The sequence below is a fragment of the Ursus arctos genome, unplaced genomic scaffold (assembly GCF_023065955.2).
Source record: "Ursus arctos isolate Adak ecotype North America unplaced genomic scaffold, UrsArc2.0 scaffold_9, whole genome shotgun sequence".
Classification (NCBI taxonomy): Eukaryota; Metazoa; Chordata; class Mammalia; order Carnivora; family Ursidae; genus Ursus; species Ursus arctos.
The window spans coordinates 12,438,299-12,452,975 of NW_026623111.1; the positions used below are offsets into that span (position 1 = coordinate 12,438,299).

At 43.9% G+C, this 14,677-nt stretch overlaps 1 protein-coding gene across 11 annotated transcripts in view; it reads right to left on the minus strand.

Annotated features, from left to right (window-relative positions):
* The window catches only part of LDB2 (LIM domain binding 2), a 368,516-nt gene extending 365,601 nt beyond the window's left edge, over window positions 1-2,915 (minus strand). For 4 of the 11 annotated variants that reach the window (XM_026514486.4, XM_026514485.4, XM_048211954.2 and 1 more), the window contains exon 1: window positions 2,307-2,837. In XM_026514486.4, the coding sequence (XP_026370271.1) occupies window positions 2,307-2,438 (132 nt within the window). In that variant the 5' untranslated portion in view covers window positions 2,439-2,837. Of the gene's footprint in view, window positions 1-2,306 lie in introns of all 11 variants that reach the window. The other 7 variants (XM_026514478.4, XM_048211955.2, XM_026514483.4 and 4 more) reach the window with 4 other exon arrangements.
* Between the last annotated feature and the right edge of the window lie 11,762 nt (window positions 2,916-14,677).

Consider the following 14,677-nt stretch of genomic DNA (forward strand, 5'->3'; position numbering starts at 1 on the left):
ATATCTTAGGAGAAATTATTTTATTCTCTCCTTTTTTTCATATGAAATGAAAACAAATTTATGGCCTTTGGGTTCATGACATCATTTACTGCTTGGCAAAGAGAAAAGAAGTGTCAGGGCAATTATTTGGATAATTGTAAAAAAGATCAAATTAAGGGGGGAAATGTTCGGGGTTGGCTCTAGAACATACCAGAAAACAGTTCACAGTGCTTTTTTGTCACAGTCAGAGAGGTTTTTAAAAATCTGTAAGATTTGTCAGAGCAAGCTTTTCTCTCCAGTTTCTTGAGCTAGGAAGCTGTTTTTTTCTACTCAGAGGAAAATCTTTAAAAGTAATACCCCATAATCCAAAAGGTAGGAGTTCCTGAGTTCAGCTCTCACAAAAGATAATGTGACATTTTTTAAGGAAACATACTACAAATGGGGGACTTTTCAAAGGTTTTCTCTCAAATGGGTAACAAATGTGGGACATTTCTGCATCTGCAGATTTTCGTGAGGGCCAGGACAGGGAAGTGCCCCAGATCATCCAGCTCTGAACTGGCCAAGTGATAATTTAGGAGCACAGGAGAACGCAGATAGGAGAGAAATCTGCCTGTCCTCCTAACCATGGAGGACGGCAGAAAAACCTCATTCCACAACTTCTCAGAAACTTTCTAAAACGTAAGCTGGACGCGGGTTATTTTTAAATCCTGCTGCTGTTCAAGAGCTGAGCCCTAATGGCCCGTGTTCTCTTGTTTTCAACCAAGTATATTTTTAAGACCTTTTTTAACCCCAAATTTGTATTGCAATGAATGTGTGTCTGAACTACAAGACACTTTCTATCTCCCTAATTCTGATAAGCAGGCTATGACAACCAATAGTTTCTGCAAGCATTTAGAAGTCCCACAGATAGTTCCAAAAAACTGAATGAAATATACAAACTGCAACACACACACCACCACACGGGAATATCATTTACTGCCAACAGGTCACCATCCTAAGCAAAAGAGGGTTTACACTTCTGTAAAAGCTCCTGGCTTCTGGGGAGAGCAACAGTATCATCAATTATATTTAACTTCTATGATGTATTAACATATAAAGAAAAGAGCAGTGCTAAAGACAATCCAGTTTAAAAAAAAAAAAATCAGTCCTTGTCCAGCAGTTAGCCAATCAGAAAGCAGGTCACATCTTGTTAGCCGTATTAAATACATTAAGCGTCATGAATTCTCCATGGCTCTGTTGACAATTTAAGCAAGTGTGTTTTATTTTACCATACAACATTAACTGAGTTCCCTTCCAGAGCTGAGAGTCAATCTTCAATCTAAAATTCCTTAAAGCTCTTTGCCATCAATCCTCTGGGTATTTGCACTCTGGCAGAGAAGACGGGAGTCCCAGCGATTTCTACTTCCTAAAGTGACTTTGGTGCACCTATGACAAACTCCTTCTCAGAACACTTCCACACAAAGCCCCAACTTACAGGCAAATAGCCCAGCAGCAGGACCTGCCAGCCTAGCTAGCACAAGAGAAAAAGTCAACTGGCATTAAATATTTAAATTGCAGGAGGCAGTCTGGAGTTTTGCATTTACAAAGTTCTGAAAGTCCTGTTCTCCTCTCTGCTCCCAGAGTTGCTGGCCGAGAAGGCAGAGGCTCGCTCCCTCTCTCAAGCACAAGATTACAAATATGCAAAACTCGAGCTTACTCGAGTGCAGAGCCAGCTCCCCCTGGAAGGTAGCGCTCCTTGGGAGACACTCCCATCAGCGATAAGAGAAAGTCGAGAACCCCCTTGCCCCAAGCAACTGGTTTCTGAATTTAACACGGAAATATACAATGTGTCCCTCCAGGGCTAGTTCTGAAAAGTGTAGGGGGTTGCCCTTCTGCCCCCTCCACCTCGATTTTGATGACTTTGAAAAGCAAATGCAGGTCAAAGCAGACTTCCTCGGGGGATTTGTTAAAAATTTATTTTGCCAGATGCAAATGATCCCCAAATCCCTGGGAATTATATCTCACGAAACACCCACGGGACCGACTCAGAGCCTGCAAGCCCCAGAGTTCGGGAGGAACAGCATTTCTGAAGACCCGGCAGGCGAATCAAGTGCTGGATTGTCTATTTCAAGATTCCGGCAGAAACTGTCCCCAGCTCCAAGAGTTGCTGTGCCTGGAAACCCAGCGTTCAAACTAGTAGATTCATCCTGGCGCTCATTTCCACGTACGTGCTAGTATCTAGTGGGACACTTCCCACAGAATTCAGCCAGCAACCCAGGAAAAGCCCATGCACAGTTAAAAAAAAAAAAAAAAAGACACAAACACACACCCAAGGTTGAAGTACTTACCTCTGTGCGAGACTGCAGTCTCTTGTTCATCTCATAGATTCGGTACTCTGGCTGTACCATGTATGGTGTATGTCTCCTATAAAATGGGCCGAAAGGAGAAGAATAGAAGGGGTCATGTGGTGTGCTGGACATCTTGCCTGCTTGTCGAAAATCAAGCTAAACAGAGTATCAGTAACGTCCATGCAGAGCACATGGGCTGTGTTCCTCACAGTACAAAGTAGACGCACGCACACGCTCACACACACACACACACACACACACACACACACACACACACAGAGGCAGGCAGGCAGGCAGGCTGAACACACTGCCTGGGAACTGCTGTTGGAGCCCTCTATAGCAGGAGAGGAGAGGGAGAGCGAGAGAGGAGGGAGGGAGGGAGGGAAGGAGGGAGGGAGGGAGCACGGGAGAGGAGGGAGAGGGAGAGAGCAGGAGCTTCAGAGAGGAAGGGAGGTTGGTAGAGAGGAAGGGAGGAAAGGAGGGAGGGAGGGAGAGAATGAGAGAGAGAGAGAGAGAGAGAGAGAGAGAAGCTGGATAGCTTTAGGCACCACTGCTTGTTTTTAAAGAAGCAGTTTGTGGAGAGGTCATTTCCTGTCCACACTGTAGACTAGTTCAAAAATATAATTCTCCTCACAGTCTGACAGAAGTCTAAGGTTTGGTTTTAATTTTTTTCCCCCAGCCAGGACCCTTCCCAACCTGATTGCTAAGCCTGTTAGCATATAGGTGGTTTAACCGCTGCCTGAGCCACTCACCCCTGACAGCCACACTGTTGTAATGTATCAGAAATGTGATTACTACAAAATACAGAAACACCGCACACCGGGGTCCCCGGTATTAGAGCTGGTGATGCACTCGCAAGCCAAGATTTCCCTCTGCACTAATCTCCCTCCTCACCCCCGCCCCCCCCCCCCACAATCGACCCTCTTCCCAGCCCCTCCCTCTCCTCCCAAGGCTTCACTCAAGCAGGTTTAAGGGGACCTGGGTTCAGGTTACGGAAGCATTTTCAGGTAAAAACAATCATTTGGAATGTGGAATGCCTAAGATACATCCATGTGCAATGGTTTGGTTTTCTTTTTTTTTTTTTTTCCTTCTTGAAACGAATTAAAAAAAAAAAAAAAACTACTCCCAAAGCCGACCTCCAAATAAGATAGGAAAAGCAAGAAGGAGAAAACTCCCACAAAAATGACCATGGAAAATTCAGTTGAGTAGGAAATTGCAGATAATTGAATGGCTCATCCCCAAATAACATGTCCAACTCTGATGGAGGCAAGGTCTTTATTTTCCAAGATTGGTCAAGAACATAAATCTTTTTGCAACTGAGGTATATGATAACTGGAAGAAAATCCGCCCAGCTCAGGGATGGGTCAGGATCTCTACCGAGAATTAAATGATCTAGAGACAATCAAATTCCACTGGAACCAATGATAACCAGACATATACCCTTAAACAAAGCCCAGACACAGAAAATGTAAATGTATTGAGCTAATACCTAGCTAGGTCCATGGTATTAAGAAAAGAAAGCAGAGACCACCATACAGGGTGATGCATGCAAGACCTGAATGTAAATGCATGCAAATGAGACATTTCTTCTTTTTAATAAGCAGATTAATTAACTTTCTGCCCCAATCATGGCTTGGGGTATCTCCAAGTCACTAGCCAACAGGGGATAAGGTATGGCTAATTCTGTGATTTACACTCTTAAGAATACTCAGGAGTAGAAATACCCCCAAATTGCTGTCTTGATCAGTTCCTCTCTGTGACTGTATGAAATGTTTGCAGAGTCCACCCCAAACTTCCAATGCAACCCAACACAGTAATGTCCCTTGCCAGAATGAGATTAGGGGAGGCATTACACTAAGGCTGCTTGGAACTTGTTCGAGAAGACCCCAGGGCAGGCCAGCATGCTTGGTTTCAGGTTTCATTACAAATCCAAAAGCTGGACTAAATTTGCTGCAAAGTTTGTCAAAACACACAACCTTCTAAAGACAGGATTTCAAACAAATTTGGCTTGATTTATGTCTTGGAATGATGGCCACTGCAAAATCTAACGGCTCCTTGTGTTTAAATTCCCAAACGAAAGATGTTCCAAGAGTTTAGAGCCTGCCTGAGTTTGTGTTTACGTGGCTGTTTCGGAAGAAGCAGCGAGGTAACACCTAGGAGGCATGTACAACCCAAAATTGATCAAAAAAAGGAAAAGCTCGAAAATCCATTTAGGGAACTCCTTTCTAATAAGGTTAAGTTTTACTCTCGTTAATTCTTACAGACCATTCCAAGTTATAATTGGAAATACTGCTTCCTGTTAATACCTAAAGACTCCAAATTCAGAAATATCTGAAAGTTTATAATGCCGGGACCACATAGTTTTTCATCTCTGCTACTTCAAGAGTCTCCAAGTGGTCTCCCTACTCAGATCCACAATTCTTGTGCTTCGTCCTTATTATAGTCAGAATGTTGACTACAGAAAAGAAAAGCTGATCTTGCCCCACATTTTCCCTTCAGTGTTTCCCTGCCCCCAGCAAGAAAATGTCCATGCTCCTTAGCAAGGCACCTAGGGCTCCTTAAGACCTGTGCTCATGCTCTCTGTCTCTGTCTGTCTCTATCTCACACACACACACACACACACACACACACACACACACCATTTCTTTGTTTGTTTGTTATACTTGGTCTTCCTAAAGTTACAATCTTGTTTCATGCATGCATACATTTGTACTTTTATCCCGTTTGCCTGAAAACTCCTACTCACCTTTTTGTCCAATTAAATTGTCTCCTCTCCTCTGAATCTTTTCATGATTCCTTCCTTAATTCATTTATTCCATAGATACTCCATTCACAGTGGAAGGGGGCACGGGCCATAGCACTGGCCAGGGCACTTTGCAACCCTGGTTCCACCACTTCTCTGCCCTGTGACCTTGAGCAAGGGACTCCACCTTGGAGTCACCCCATTTTTAAACTGGAGACGGAGAGAATAACAATCCATAAGATCATTGCAAAGGATTAGATGTGATAATGCACTATAATGTATTAAAACCCACACGAGTAAGTTCTCAAAACATCCTATTCTTATTAGGTACCTAATACTTGCTTAGGTGTTAGAGAACATGGGGGGTCAAGGCGGATAGAAGACGTGCTTCCCGCCTTCCTGCCCTTAGCAGTCCACTGAGGGTAAGAGGGGAGACAGCGTAGGAGAACTAAAAAGACTTTGGGAACATAATTTCAAACTTTGGTCTGTGCTATGAAGGAAATGCAGCAGTTCCCCCTTATCTGAGGGGGTATGCTCCAAGACCCCCAGGGGATGCCTGAAACTGCCCTTAGCACTGAACGTTATATATACTACCTTTTCTTCCTACACATGCATATCTCTGATAAAGTTCAATTCATCAGTTAGGCACAGCAAGAGACGAACAACAATAACTAATAATAAATAGAACAATTATAACCATACGCTGTAATATAAGTCATGCGACTGTGGTCTCCCCTAATCAGAGTATCTTGCTGCGCTGTACTCACCCTCCCTGTGACGAGGTGAGACGATAAAGCGCCTGCGTGAGGAGAGGAACTCAGCGGAATGACGTAGGCATTGTGACGTCGTGCGCGCCTGCTTCTGATGTTCCGACCATTTCGTCAGAAGGAGGAGCATTTGCTTCCGGCTCACAGCGGACCGCTGGTAATTGAAGCTGCAGAAAGCAAAACCGCCGAGAAGGGGGGTGGGGAGGACTGCTGTAAATAAAAGCAAGAGATAGAAAATAATGTCCCCGTTTGGGTCAACACTATGTCTTCTGTATTCTTCCACTGGAGAATTTATAGGGAAAGGTGCTAATTGCTCATTTACAAAGTCCTTAACTATGTGGGAGGCACCCTGCTGAGTGGTTCACACAAATATTCTTTATTGACCTCACGATAAACCCATGGGATTGATTCAGCCACTCTCCCCATTTTACAGATATGGCGACTGGGGCTTCAAGATGCTATGAAACTTCTTCAAGATCATACAACTAGTAAGTGATAGGGACAAGATTCTTAGGCATTTCGCTGCTGGAAGCCCAGGTGCATCTTCATCATTAGTGCATCTCTGGCCTTTGACCCCAGTGGCTAGCGTGGTACTGAGCCCACAGTAGGTGCTCAAACCATACACACCTAATCAAATGGAAGAAAAGACAAAAGGATGAAGTGTCTCCTATTACCTGGGTTTCATTCTTTGTCCTGCTTGATGTCAGGCATCCCTGTCCCCCACCCCCACTTCTATCCATTCTTCCTGAAACCTTGCCAAGTTACTCCCACTTTTCTTACTGTCCCAGATCTTCCAGAACATACTCCCCAAATTGCATGATTAGGTCTTTAATGCTTTGTACAATTAGGTCACCTGGTTGGTTTTACCACTGCCTTGTTTCTGGAGGGACCAGCTATGACCCATTTGATTCTGGCCCAGGGCTGAGCATGAGAAGTGAGAGAAATGACGTGCTCCTTTTACATCTGCAAATCAACTCCTTCGGGAAACCATAGGGAAATTCAATAAGCAATGTTTGTATACCATAGAAGAATGAACAAGCCTAACCCCTGGTGTGACAGTTATCTTACCCCCAAACACTGAGCCATGAGTTTACATATGATTTTGCATGGTGAGCATTGAACAAGCTCCAAAAGTCCTCACATAGACATTCGAGGGGACTGAAAAGCTGGCCTGACCTTTAAGCCTGGGACCTCATCTTGCTATATTCATACTAGGTCTAATCCACAGAGTGTTTATTTTTCCTTTAATTTGAAATACTTTGCCAACAGTTTACAAAAATAAAGAAGTTCATATAAAATCCAGATTTTCATCTTGTCTTAAAAAATCATAAGCTCTGGCAACCCTCGGCCCCATCCCTGCCTGCACAGCGGCACGTGGGGGGACCTGACCCCTAGTACTTGGGTCTCCATCGCACGATGGTCTTCTCCAGCCAATGTCCGTAATTTCCATTTACCCCGCCTGATCCCTCTAGGAATCTATGCAATTGCGTCATCTCCAATTCGTCCACAAGCTCTGTTTGCTTCAGAAAGCTAGTTTTCTTACCACTCCTCCGTTCCCCTCTTGGCTTTCCTTCCTTACCTATTTCTGTGCCCTGTCTTTTTCTTTCTGTCCTTCATTCCATAAGCAATCAGGGAACATACATGTGCAAAATGCAGCTGAGATGTGGCAGGGGGATAAAGATAAAGATTTAGAAGGCGTGGTCTCTATTTTCAGGTGACCTCGAGATACACGAACACGTGCTTCCTTCATTCACAACAAGTTCGCATTCAGGCCTTACCCTGTACTAAGCACTATGCCAAGTGCTGAGTATACAGCTCCAGGAACAACAAAAACAAGTAAACACAGAACCAATCCCCAACTCCAGGGTCTTTACAATAGAGAAGCAGTCTTGAATAATCTGTTAGAGGATGAACTTTGGAGCCTCATGGACTTGACTTGAATCTTGAATCCTGCATATAGCTGTGTGAACTTGGGCCCTTAACCTCTCTGTGCCTCAGTTTTCTATTCTGTAAAATGAGCCTAATAACAACCCTCTGGTTCTTCTGAGAATTAAGCAAGTTAATACATGTCAATTGACTAGAGGAGTGTTTGGCATTTAGTCAGCGCTCACAATACTGTTATTATAAGAAGAGGTGAGAGGGATTCCCCAGTCTCAGAACAAAATGTAAAGCGACACTCTGAAGTCTAATGGACAGGCTGGGATAGGGACTAGGGAATTAACAGTAGAGATATGGAAGAAAAAACCCTAAGGCATAGTATGGTAGGCATCTTCAAACTTATAAATGAAATGCAAATCTACAAAGAGCCTCCAAAGAAGGAGCGATTCATTCAAGCTAGTTAAATCAAGGAAGGCTTCACAGAGGAGTTGGCACTTGTGTTTAACCTCAACAGATTTGCCAGAGAGACAGACGTGAAAGTCTGAGAAAGGTCATGCCAAGCCAAGGGGACACCATGGAAATGAACATGTTTGACGTCAAGCAACGTCAAGAAACTTGGCAAAAGTAGAGACAGTAAGAAGCTGTTGCAGCCCAATTCTGGAAGACTTAAGTACCATTTTAAGGAAAGTGCAATTTATTGCATGGGCACCGGGGAGTCAGAAAATGACAAGATAAGTGCTTTGTTTGAGCAAGATGACTTGCAGACATGAGGAGGATAGATTGGACTCAGACAGACCCAAGGACTGAACTCTGCTTTGGGAAGTTGATTTCACTCAAGGGCATCCCTAGTGTACCTTTGCTCAGAAACTTCTCTCAGGAACGTCTGAAACAGAAGACCCAGAACAGAGGCTGAAAAACTCCTCTTGTTGCTCTTGGCTCTCACCTAGAATTAAAATGACTGATGACTTTGTGGGATTCCTAAAGGCCATCTTCTCATCAGTACCAGTGGCCATTGCTCAGTCGTTTGAAACTTACAAATGGAGTCAGTCTGGGGTTGAGGAGGGCATTGCTGACTGTGCCAAAGAGCTTGGAGATCTGTCTCCACCCTGCAGCTCTGAAGATGTATTGGGTTTCCTTTCTTGTGGTGTTCACTGTCATTCTCTGATGTCCTCTTGACTAAACCAAATCTAGTAAGTAATTGTAATGACTAAGGAAGGCCGTAGCCACTGAAAATAACTCACTTCTCAAGTATCAATAGTAAAATCCAACCTACAGCATGGACCACGCAACATTTATTTCATCACTCCAGAAGTATTCGCTGAGCGCCCACTGTGTGCTGGACCCTCCTCCCTCAGATCCTGTGTGATCTGGCCCTCTCCTCCCCTTCCAGCCACATCCACACCTCTGTTTCTGTCCATGACTCTCCCTCCACTTCATTCCCAGTGCACAGCAAACTCATTCCTCTAGATTCTAGAAGCCCTCCTCTCTTTATCCCTGGCACGACTATCTCCTCCTTAGGCTTCAGTCTCAGCTCCAGGTGTTACCTCTTCGGAGCTGTCATCCATAACCAAATGATCTAAAAACCCATCCCTGAACCCCACTTGCTATCACCGAATTCTGTTGGTTCAGTCTCTACCCCATCACTATTTGTAATCAGGTCTGCATTTGCTATTTGCTTGTATGTCGCCTGTGTTTACTATGAGCTTGTAAATTCTATGAGTGTGGATGATGTGTTGGTTTTATCCACCCATTTACACTCAGATTTTAGCAGGCTGCCTGGCATATGTGGGTGCTCAGTATATTTTTGTAAAATAAATGGATGATGAGGCACCTGGGTGGCTCAGCCATTAAGCGTCTGCCTTCAGCTCAGGTCATGATCCCAGGGTCCTGGGATCGAGCCCCGTATCGGGCTCCCTGCTTGGCGGGAAGCCTGCTTCTCCCTCTCACACTCCCCTTGCTTGTGTTCCCTCTCTCGCTCTCTCTGTGTCAAATAAATAAATAAAATCTTTAAAAATAAAATAAAATAAAAATAAAATAAAATGAATGGATGAAAACTTATCAGAATGAATCCCAGGACAGCTGTCCTAGCCATTTGCATCCCCTAATTCCAGGCCAGGCTCTCCATTTCATAAGGATGTATAAAAGCTCTCATTCATTCATTCATTTATTCATTCAGAAAGCATGTATTGGGTACTTACTACAAGTCAGGTACCATGCTAAGCCCTGGGCAAAAAAAATGGAAGAATATTATAGCTTCAAAGACCACTTTCCCAGGATCCAGTTAGCTATCAGGCTCTTTGTTGTCATGAATTGTTCAGTATCCAAAAGATCTCAGAGCTGCTGTGGAGATATTTGTAATCTATTTCCAACCCACAGGAGACCATGTGGCCAGGGGTCAAACACACTGCATTCTGGATCCAGTTTTGTCTCTTCCCCATTGGGTGAACTGGATTCCACACAATTACCATATGACTGAAGTTAGCTTTCGTTTCTTTATTGGTAAAATGGAGGTAATAGTACAAATTTCATAGGGCCATTATGGAATCAAGGTAAAACACTTAGTAACAATAACTAATCCCTTATATAGCTGTTATGAAATGTCAGGCATTGTTCTAAGCACTTTATAAATATTAACTCATTTAATCCTTACAGTAATCCCATAAGACAAAGACGATTCTTGTTCCTATTTTAGAGATGAGGAAGCATAGGCACAGAGAGGCTGAGTAACTTGACGGAGGTTACCCAGCTGGTAATTGGTGCGATGGGCACCAGACCCAGGCAGTCTGACTTCTGTCTGTTGACGCTGTCCACCAGTGAGGTCCGCGGCCTTTGTCCATCTGCACACTAGGCTGTGAACTGCTTGAGAAGAGAGAACAGACCCTTCCCAGTGTATGGCCACATAGACATGCACCACACATTGCCATGAAGAAACAAAAATATAAATGAGAGGAAACAGTGTATCATTTGGGACCATTTTTGTTTACAAGTAAAAGAAAATGTATTCTAAATGCCATAAGCAAAAAAGAAAAAAAAAGTGAATTTATTGGCTTATGTCATTGAAAAACTTAGAAGTATCTGAGCTCAGTGACATTAGCATCCAGGGGCCCAAATTCAGCCCTACAAGCTTTCCTCACTCACAGACAGGCTTTGTCCATATGGGACCACAGGCAGGGCTGAGCTTTGATCTGTCCAAATTAGCCCAGCCAAAAGAGAAGTTTCCTCCATAAGAGTTTCAATAAAAATGCCGGTGTTGGATGCCTGGGTGGCTCTGTCGGTGAAGCATCTTCCTTCAGCTCAAGTCATGATCCCAGGATCCTGGGATCAAGTCCCACAACGGGCTCCCTGCTCAGCGGGGAGCCTGCTTCTCCCTCTCCCACTCCCTCTGTGCTCTCCTTCTCTTTCAAATAAATAAATAAAATCTTAAAAAGAAATGCCAGTGTTGACTCTCATTGCCTGGTTTGGATATAAATACCCACATCTAAACCAATCCCTGTGGCCAAGAGAGTGGCCAGTCCTAGCGTTCATCCTTCTAAATCTGGGCACCTGAGCAATTGGCAGGGTCCTTAGCAGAAGGTAGGTGTAGTGGGTTGAACTGTGTCCACCCAAAATATGTGTTCAAGTCCTAACCCTTGTTACCTGTGAATGTGACCTTATTTGTAAATGAGGTCTTCGTGGATGTAGTCGAGTTAAAATGAGATCTTATTGGATTAGGCTGGTCCTAAATCCAATGGCTGGAGACACAGAGACACAGAGAGGGAAGACAGCCATGTGAAGAGGGAAGCAAAAATTGGAGTGATGCCCTCATAAGCCACAGAGTACCAAGGACTGCCAGAAACCACCGGAAGGTATGAGGCAAGGAAGGATTCTTTGCTAGAGCCTTCAGAGGGAGCATGGCCCTGCCCTCTAGAATGCTTTAAGAAAGGACTGCTGATGATTTCAGCCGCCAGTGTGTGGTGCAGGGGCCCTGGAACTTTAACAGACAGGAAATGGATCTGGTACGCAAAGCCTTTGATATCCAAGCGCAAAGATGCCTGTTTAGCTCAATACATGAGCTGAAGGGAGTGCAAGGAGAGACCCTGTATGTTGTCTCTTCCTGTACTAATAAGAGTAATAACAATAATAATAATAGCATCATATACTGATTGCCTACTAATTGCCATGCAAATGTAGACGTTGGTGCTTTACATAAAATTACATCTTTCGCAATGCCCCTGCTGGGTTAGATCTCTTTCCCTCTCTGCATGAAGGGGCTACCACACACAGAATATGGTCCTCCTTCTGAAATTATGGGTAAGATCCCTGAAGGCCGGTTTTATATCTTTCCAGTCTTTATGTGGCACCGTCTCCCCAAATCACACACACAAGTGCACCTGTATCACACCACCAAGCTGTGTTTGCACAAAATGAAATGGGAGGCGAATCTTCCACAAAGGAGTAAATGGCAGCCTATGCTACCTAAATCTCTAACTGTTGCACAATTTTTTTTTCCTAACATACTAAAAATTATGACCTGTGATATCACCTTTTTCTCCTGCTCCGTTTTACCCCACCTTACATTTCGTGCAGCCCACTCCCCACCCCAACCTGCCAGAATGAGCCTCACTCATACGGATTTCAGTCCACGTGCCTCCTGCCTCTCCCTCTCCTCCCCTTGGAGCTTCAAGGGGCCTCCCAGCGCAGATTGGCTGCAGACCCCAGGACTCCAGCAGACACTCTGAAAGCTGGAGGAAAGACAGCGTGGCTGCACAAAGTCTCCCAATCCTGCCAAGGATGAACTTCGATGGTACAACTTGGACCTGGACAATCATTCCCGCACAAAGGAGCCCAGACGCCTGTGCCCACTCGGAATTGACTTCTGAGTCTTTCTATTATTGAAACCGACATCCCATGTGCGTTGTGTGTTTCTTTCATAAAAGCCCTATCCTAATCCAAGATCAAACAATTTATTTTGGAAAATAACGACACATAATGGTACATTTTCTAGAACTGGCCTGGTTCCCCCTGTCATTTGCCATCGGCTTTGAGTATTTAATAGCTAAGGTAACTTGAAGAAACTCCCGTGTTCCCGAAAACTGCACTTAGTGTCCTTACTATTTGCTGGGGACTTATCATTTACCCACTGCTTTATCAGTCCACTTTTTGCTTTTATCTGCTTATTTCCCAAGTGGATTGTCATTACCTCATTCTCTGCCCATCGTTTTTAAGACCTGTGGAGGATTTCCTTACATGAATTGACCTTAACTGGTCTAACTGTCCCCTAGAGTTGATATTTGCATGATTTCCAATTTTTCTCTAATACAACAGTTCTTTTTTTTTTTTTTTAAGATTTTATTTATTTATCTGACAGAGAGAAAGACAGCCAGCGAGAGAGGGAACACAAGCAGGGGGAGTGGGAAAGGAAGAAGCAGGCTCCCAGCAGAGCAGGGAGCCCGATGCGGGGTTCCATCCCAGGACATCCCAGGACCCTGGGATCGTGCCCTGAGCCGAAAGCAGACGCTTAACGACTGAACGACCCAGGCACCCCATCTAATACAACAATGCTTGAATGAATATTATCATATCTTTTTCCCCAGCTTTATTGAGGTATAATTGAACAATAAAAATCATATCTATTTAAGGTGTACAATGTAATGATTTGATGTATATACACACTGTGAAATGTTTTCCCACAATCAGGCTAATTACACCCATCACCTCACACGGTCACCTTTTATTCTTGGTGATCCATATCTTTTTGTACATCCACATTTATCACAAGAAAATTCTAAAAGTAAACTCATCTTAAGGCAAAGGGTATGTGCTTAGTGAACCTTTAGTTGTGCATGTTGCCAAACTGCCCTATAAATGAGTTAGACGGATCTAGTCCACGAGCAATTTTGACGTAGTTTTTGTGTTGGGGAGCATGACTCATCCTCGTGAAAGGAGTTTTACATAATACTTCATAGTAGGAAGGCAAAAGGAAATGCACCTGGATTTCTCATGCATACGCTAGGAGAGGACCCACAGCTCCTCTCTGTGAGTGAACGTGCCGGCTTCCCCCCCCCACCCCCCCCACCCCCGCCCTACTGCGATGCCTCCACCGGCTGCTGGTGGAAGGGCATCCCCTGTGTGATGTGCCGTTTGGGGGTTGACAGATGCTTGGCTCTTTTCTGATTTTTCACAATAACAGAAAAACAATGACCCAATAGTCATCCTTCAGGTCTGGATGAAAGTGTTACTTTCTTAAGGGGTCTTCCCCAACTCCCCAGTCTACATTTCAACTTTTTCTTTGACTCATTAACTGGACTAAAAGGTCCTGAGCCCTCTGAATAGAAACTAGCACGCACGTGGTCTCTCGTACTTAGCACCTCATGACAAGCTAAGTTTGAATGCATCTATCAATACGTACCAATCATTTCAAAACATATATGTTGTGAGAGGTTTTATCAGTTACAACCTAATTTCAAAATGGATCGATATTTTACATATACAATGTCCTGTGTGCTCAGTTCAATTGAATAAACATTTGTTGGCATCATGATGTATCAGGTACCAGGCAAGAGTTGGGGACTATGATGGTGAATTTCATGTATCTACTTGATTGGGCAACAGGATGCTCAGATATTTGGTCAGACATTATTCTGGTTATGTCTGTGAAAGTGTTTCCGGATGAGAGTAACACTTGATTTGGTAGATTGAGTAGAACAGATTGCTCTCCCCAGTGTGGATGGGCCTCATCCAATCAGTTGAAGATCTAAAGAGAAAAAACTTGACCCTCCCACAAGTAAGGAAGAATTTTTCCTGCCTTTGAATTAAAACTGACTTGGCTCTTCCTATGTCTCAAGCCAGGCTTCAGACTGGAACTGAAACAATATCTTTCTGGTCTCCAGTTTGCTGACTGACTCATAGATCTTGGGATTTGTCAGCCTTATCACCACATGAGCCAATTCCTTTAATAAGTCCCTTATAGAGTTCGAGACGGAGACAGAGATAGAAATAAACAT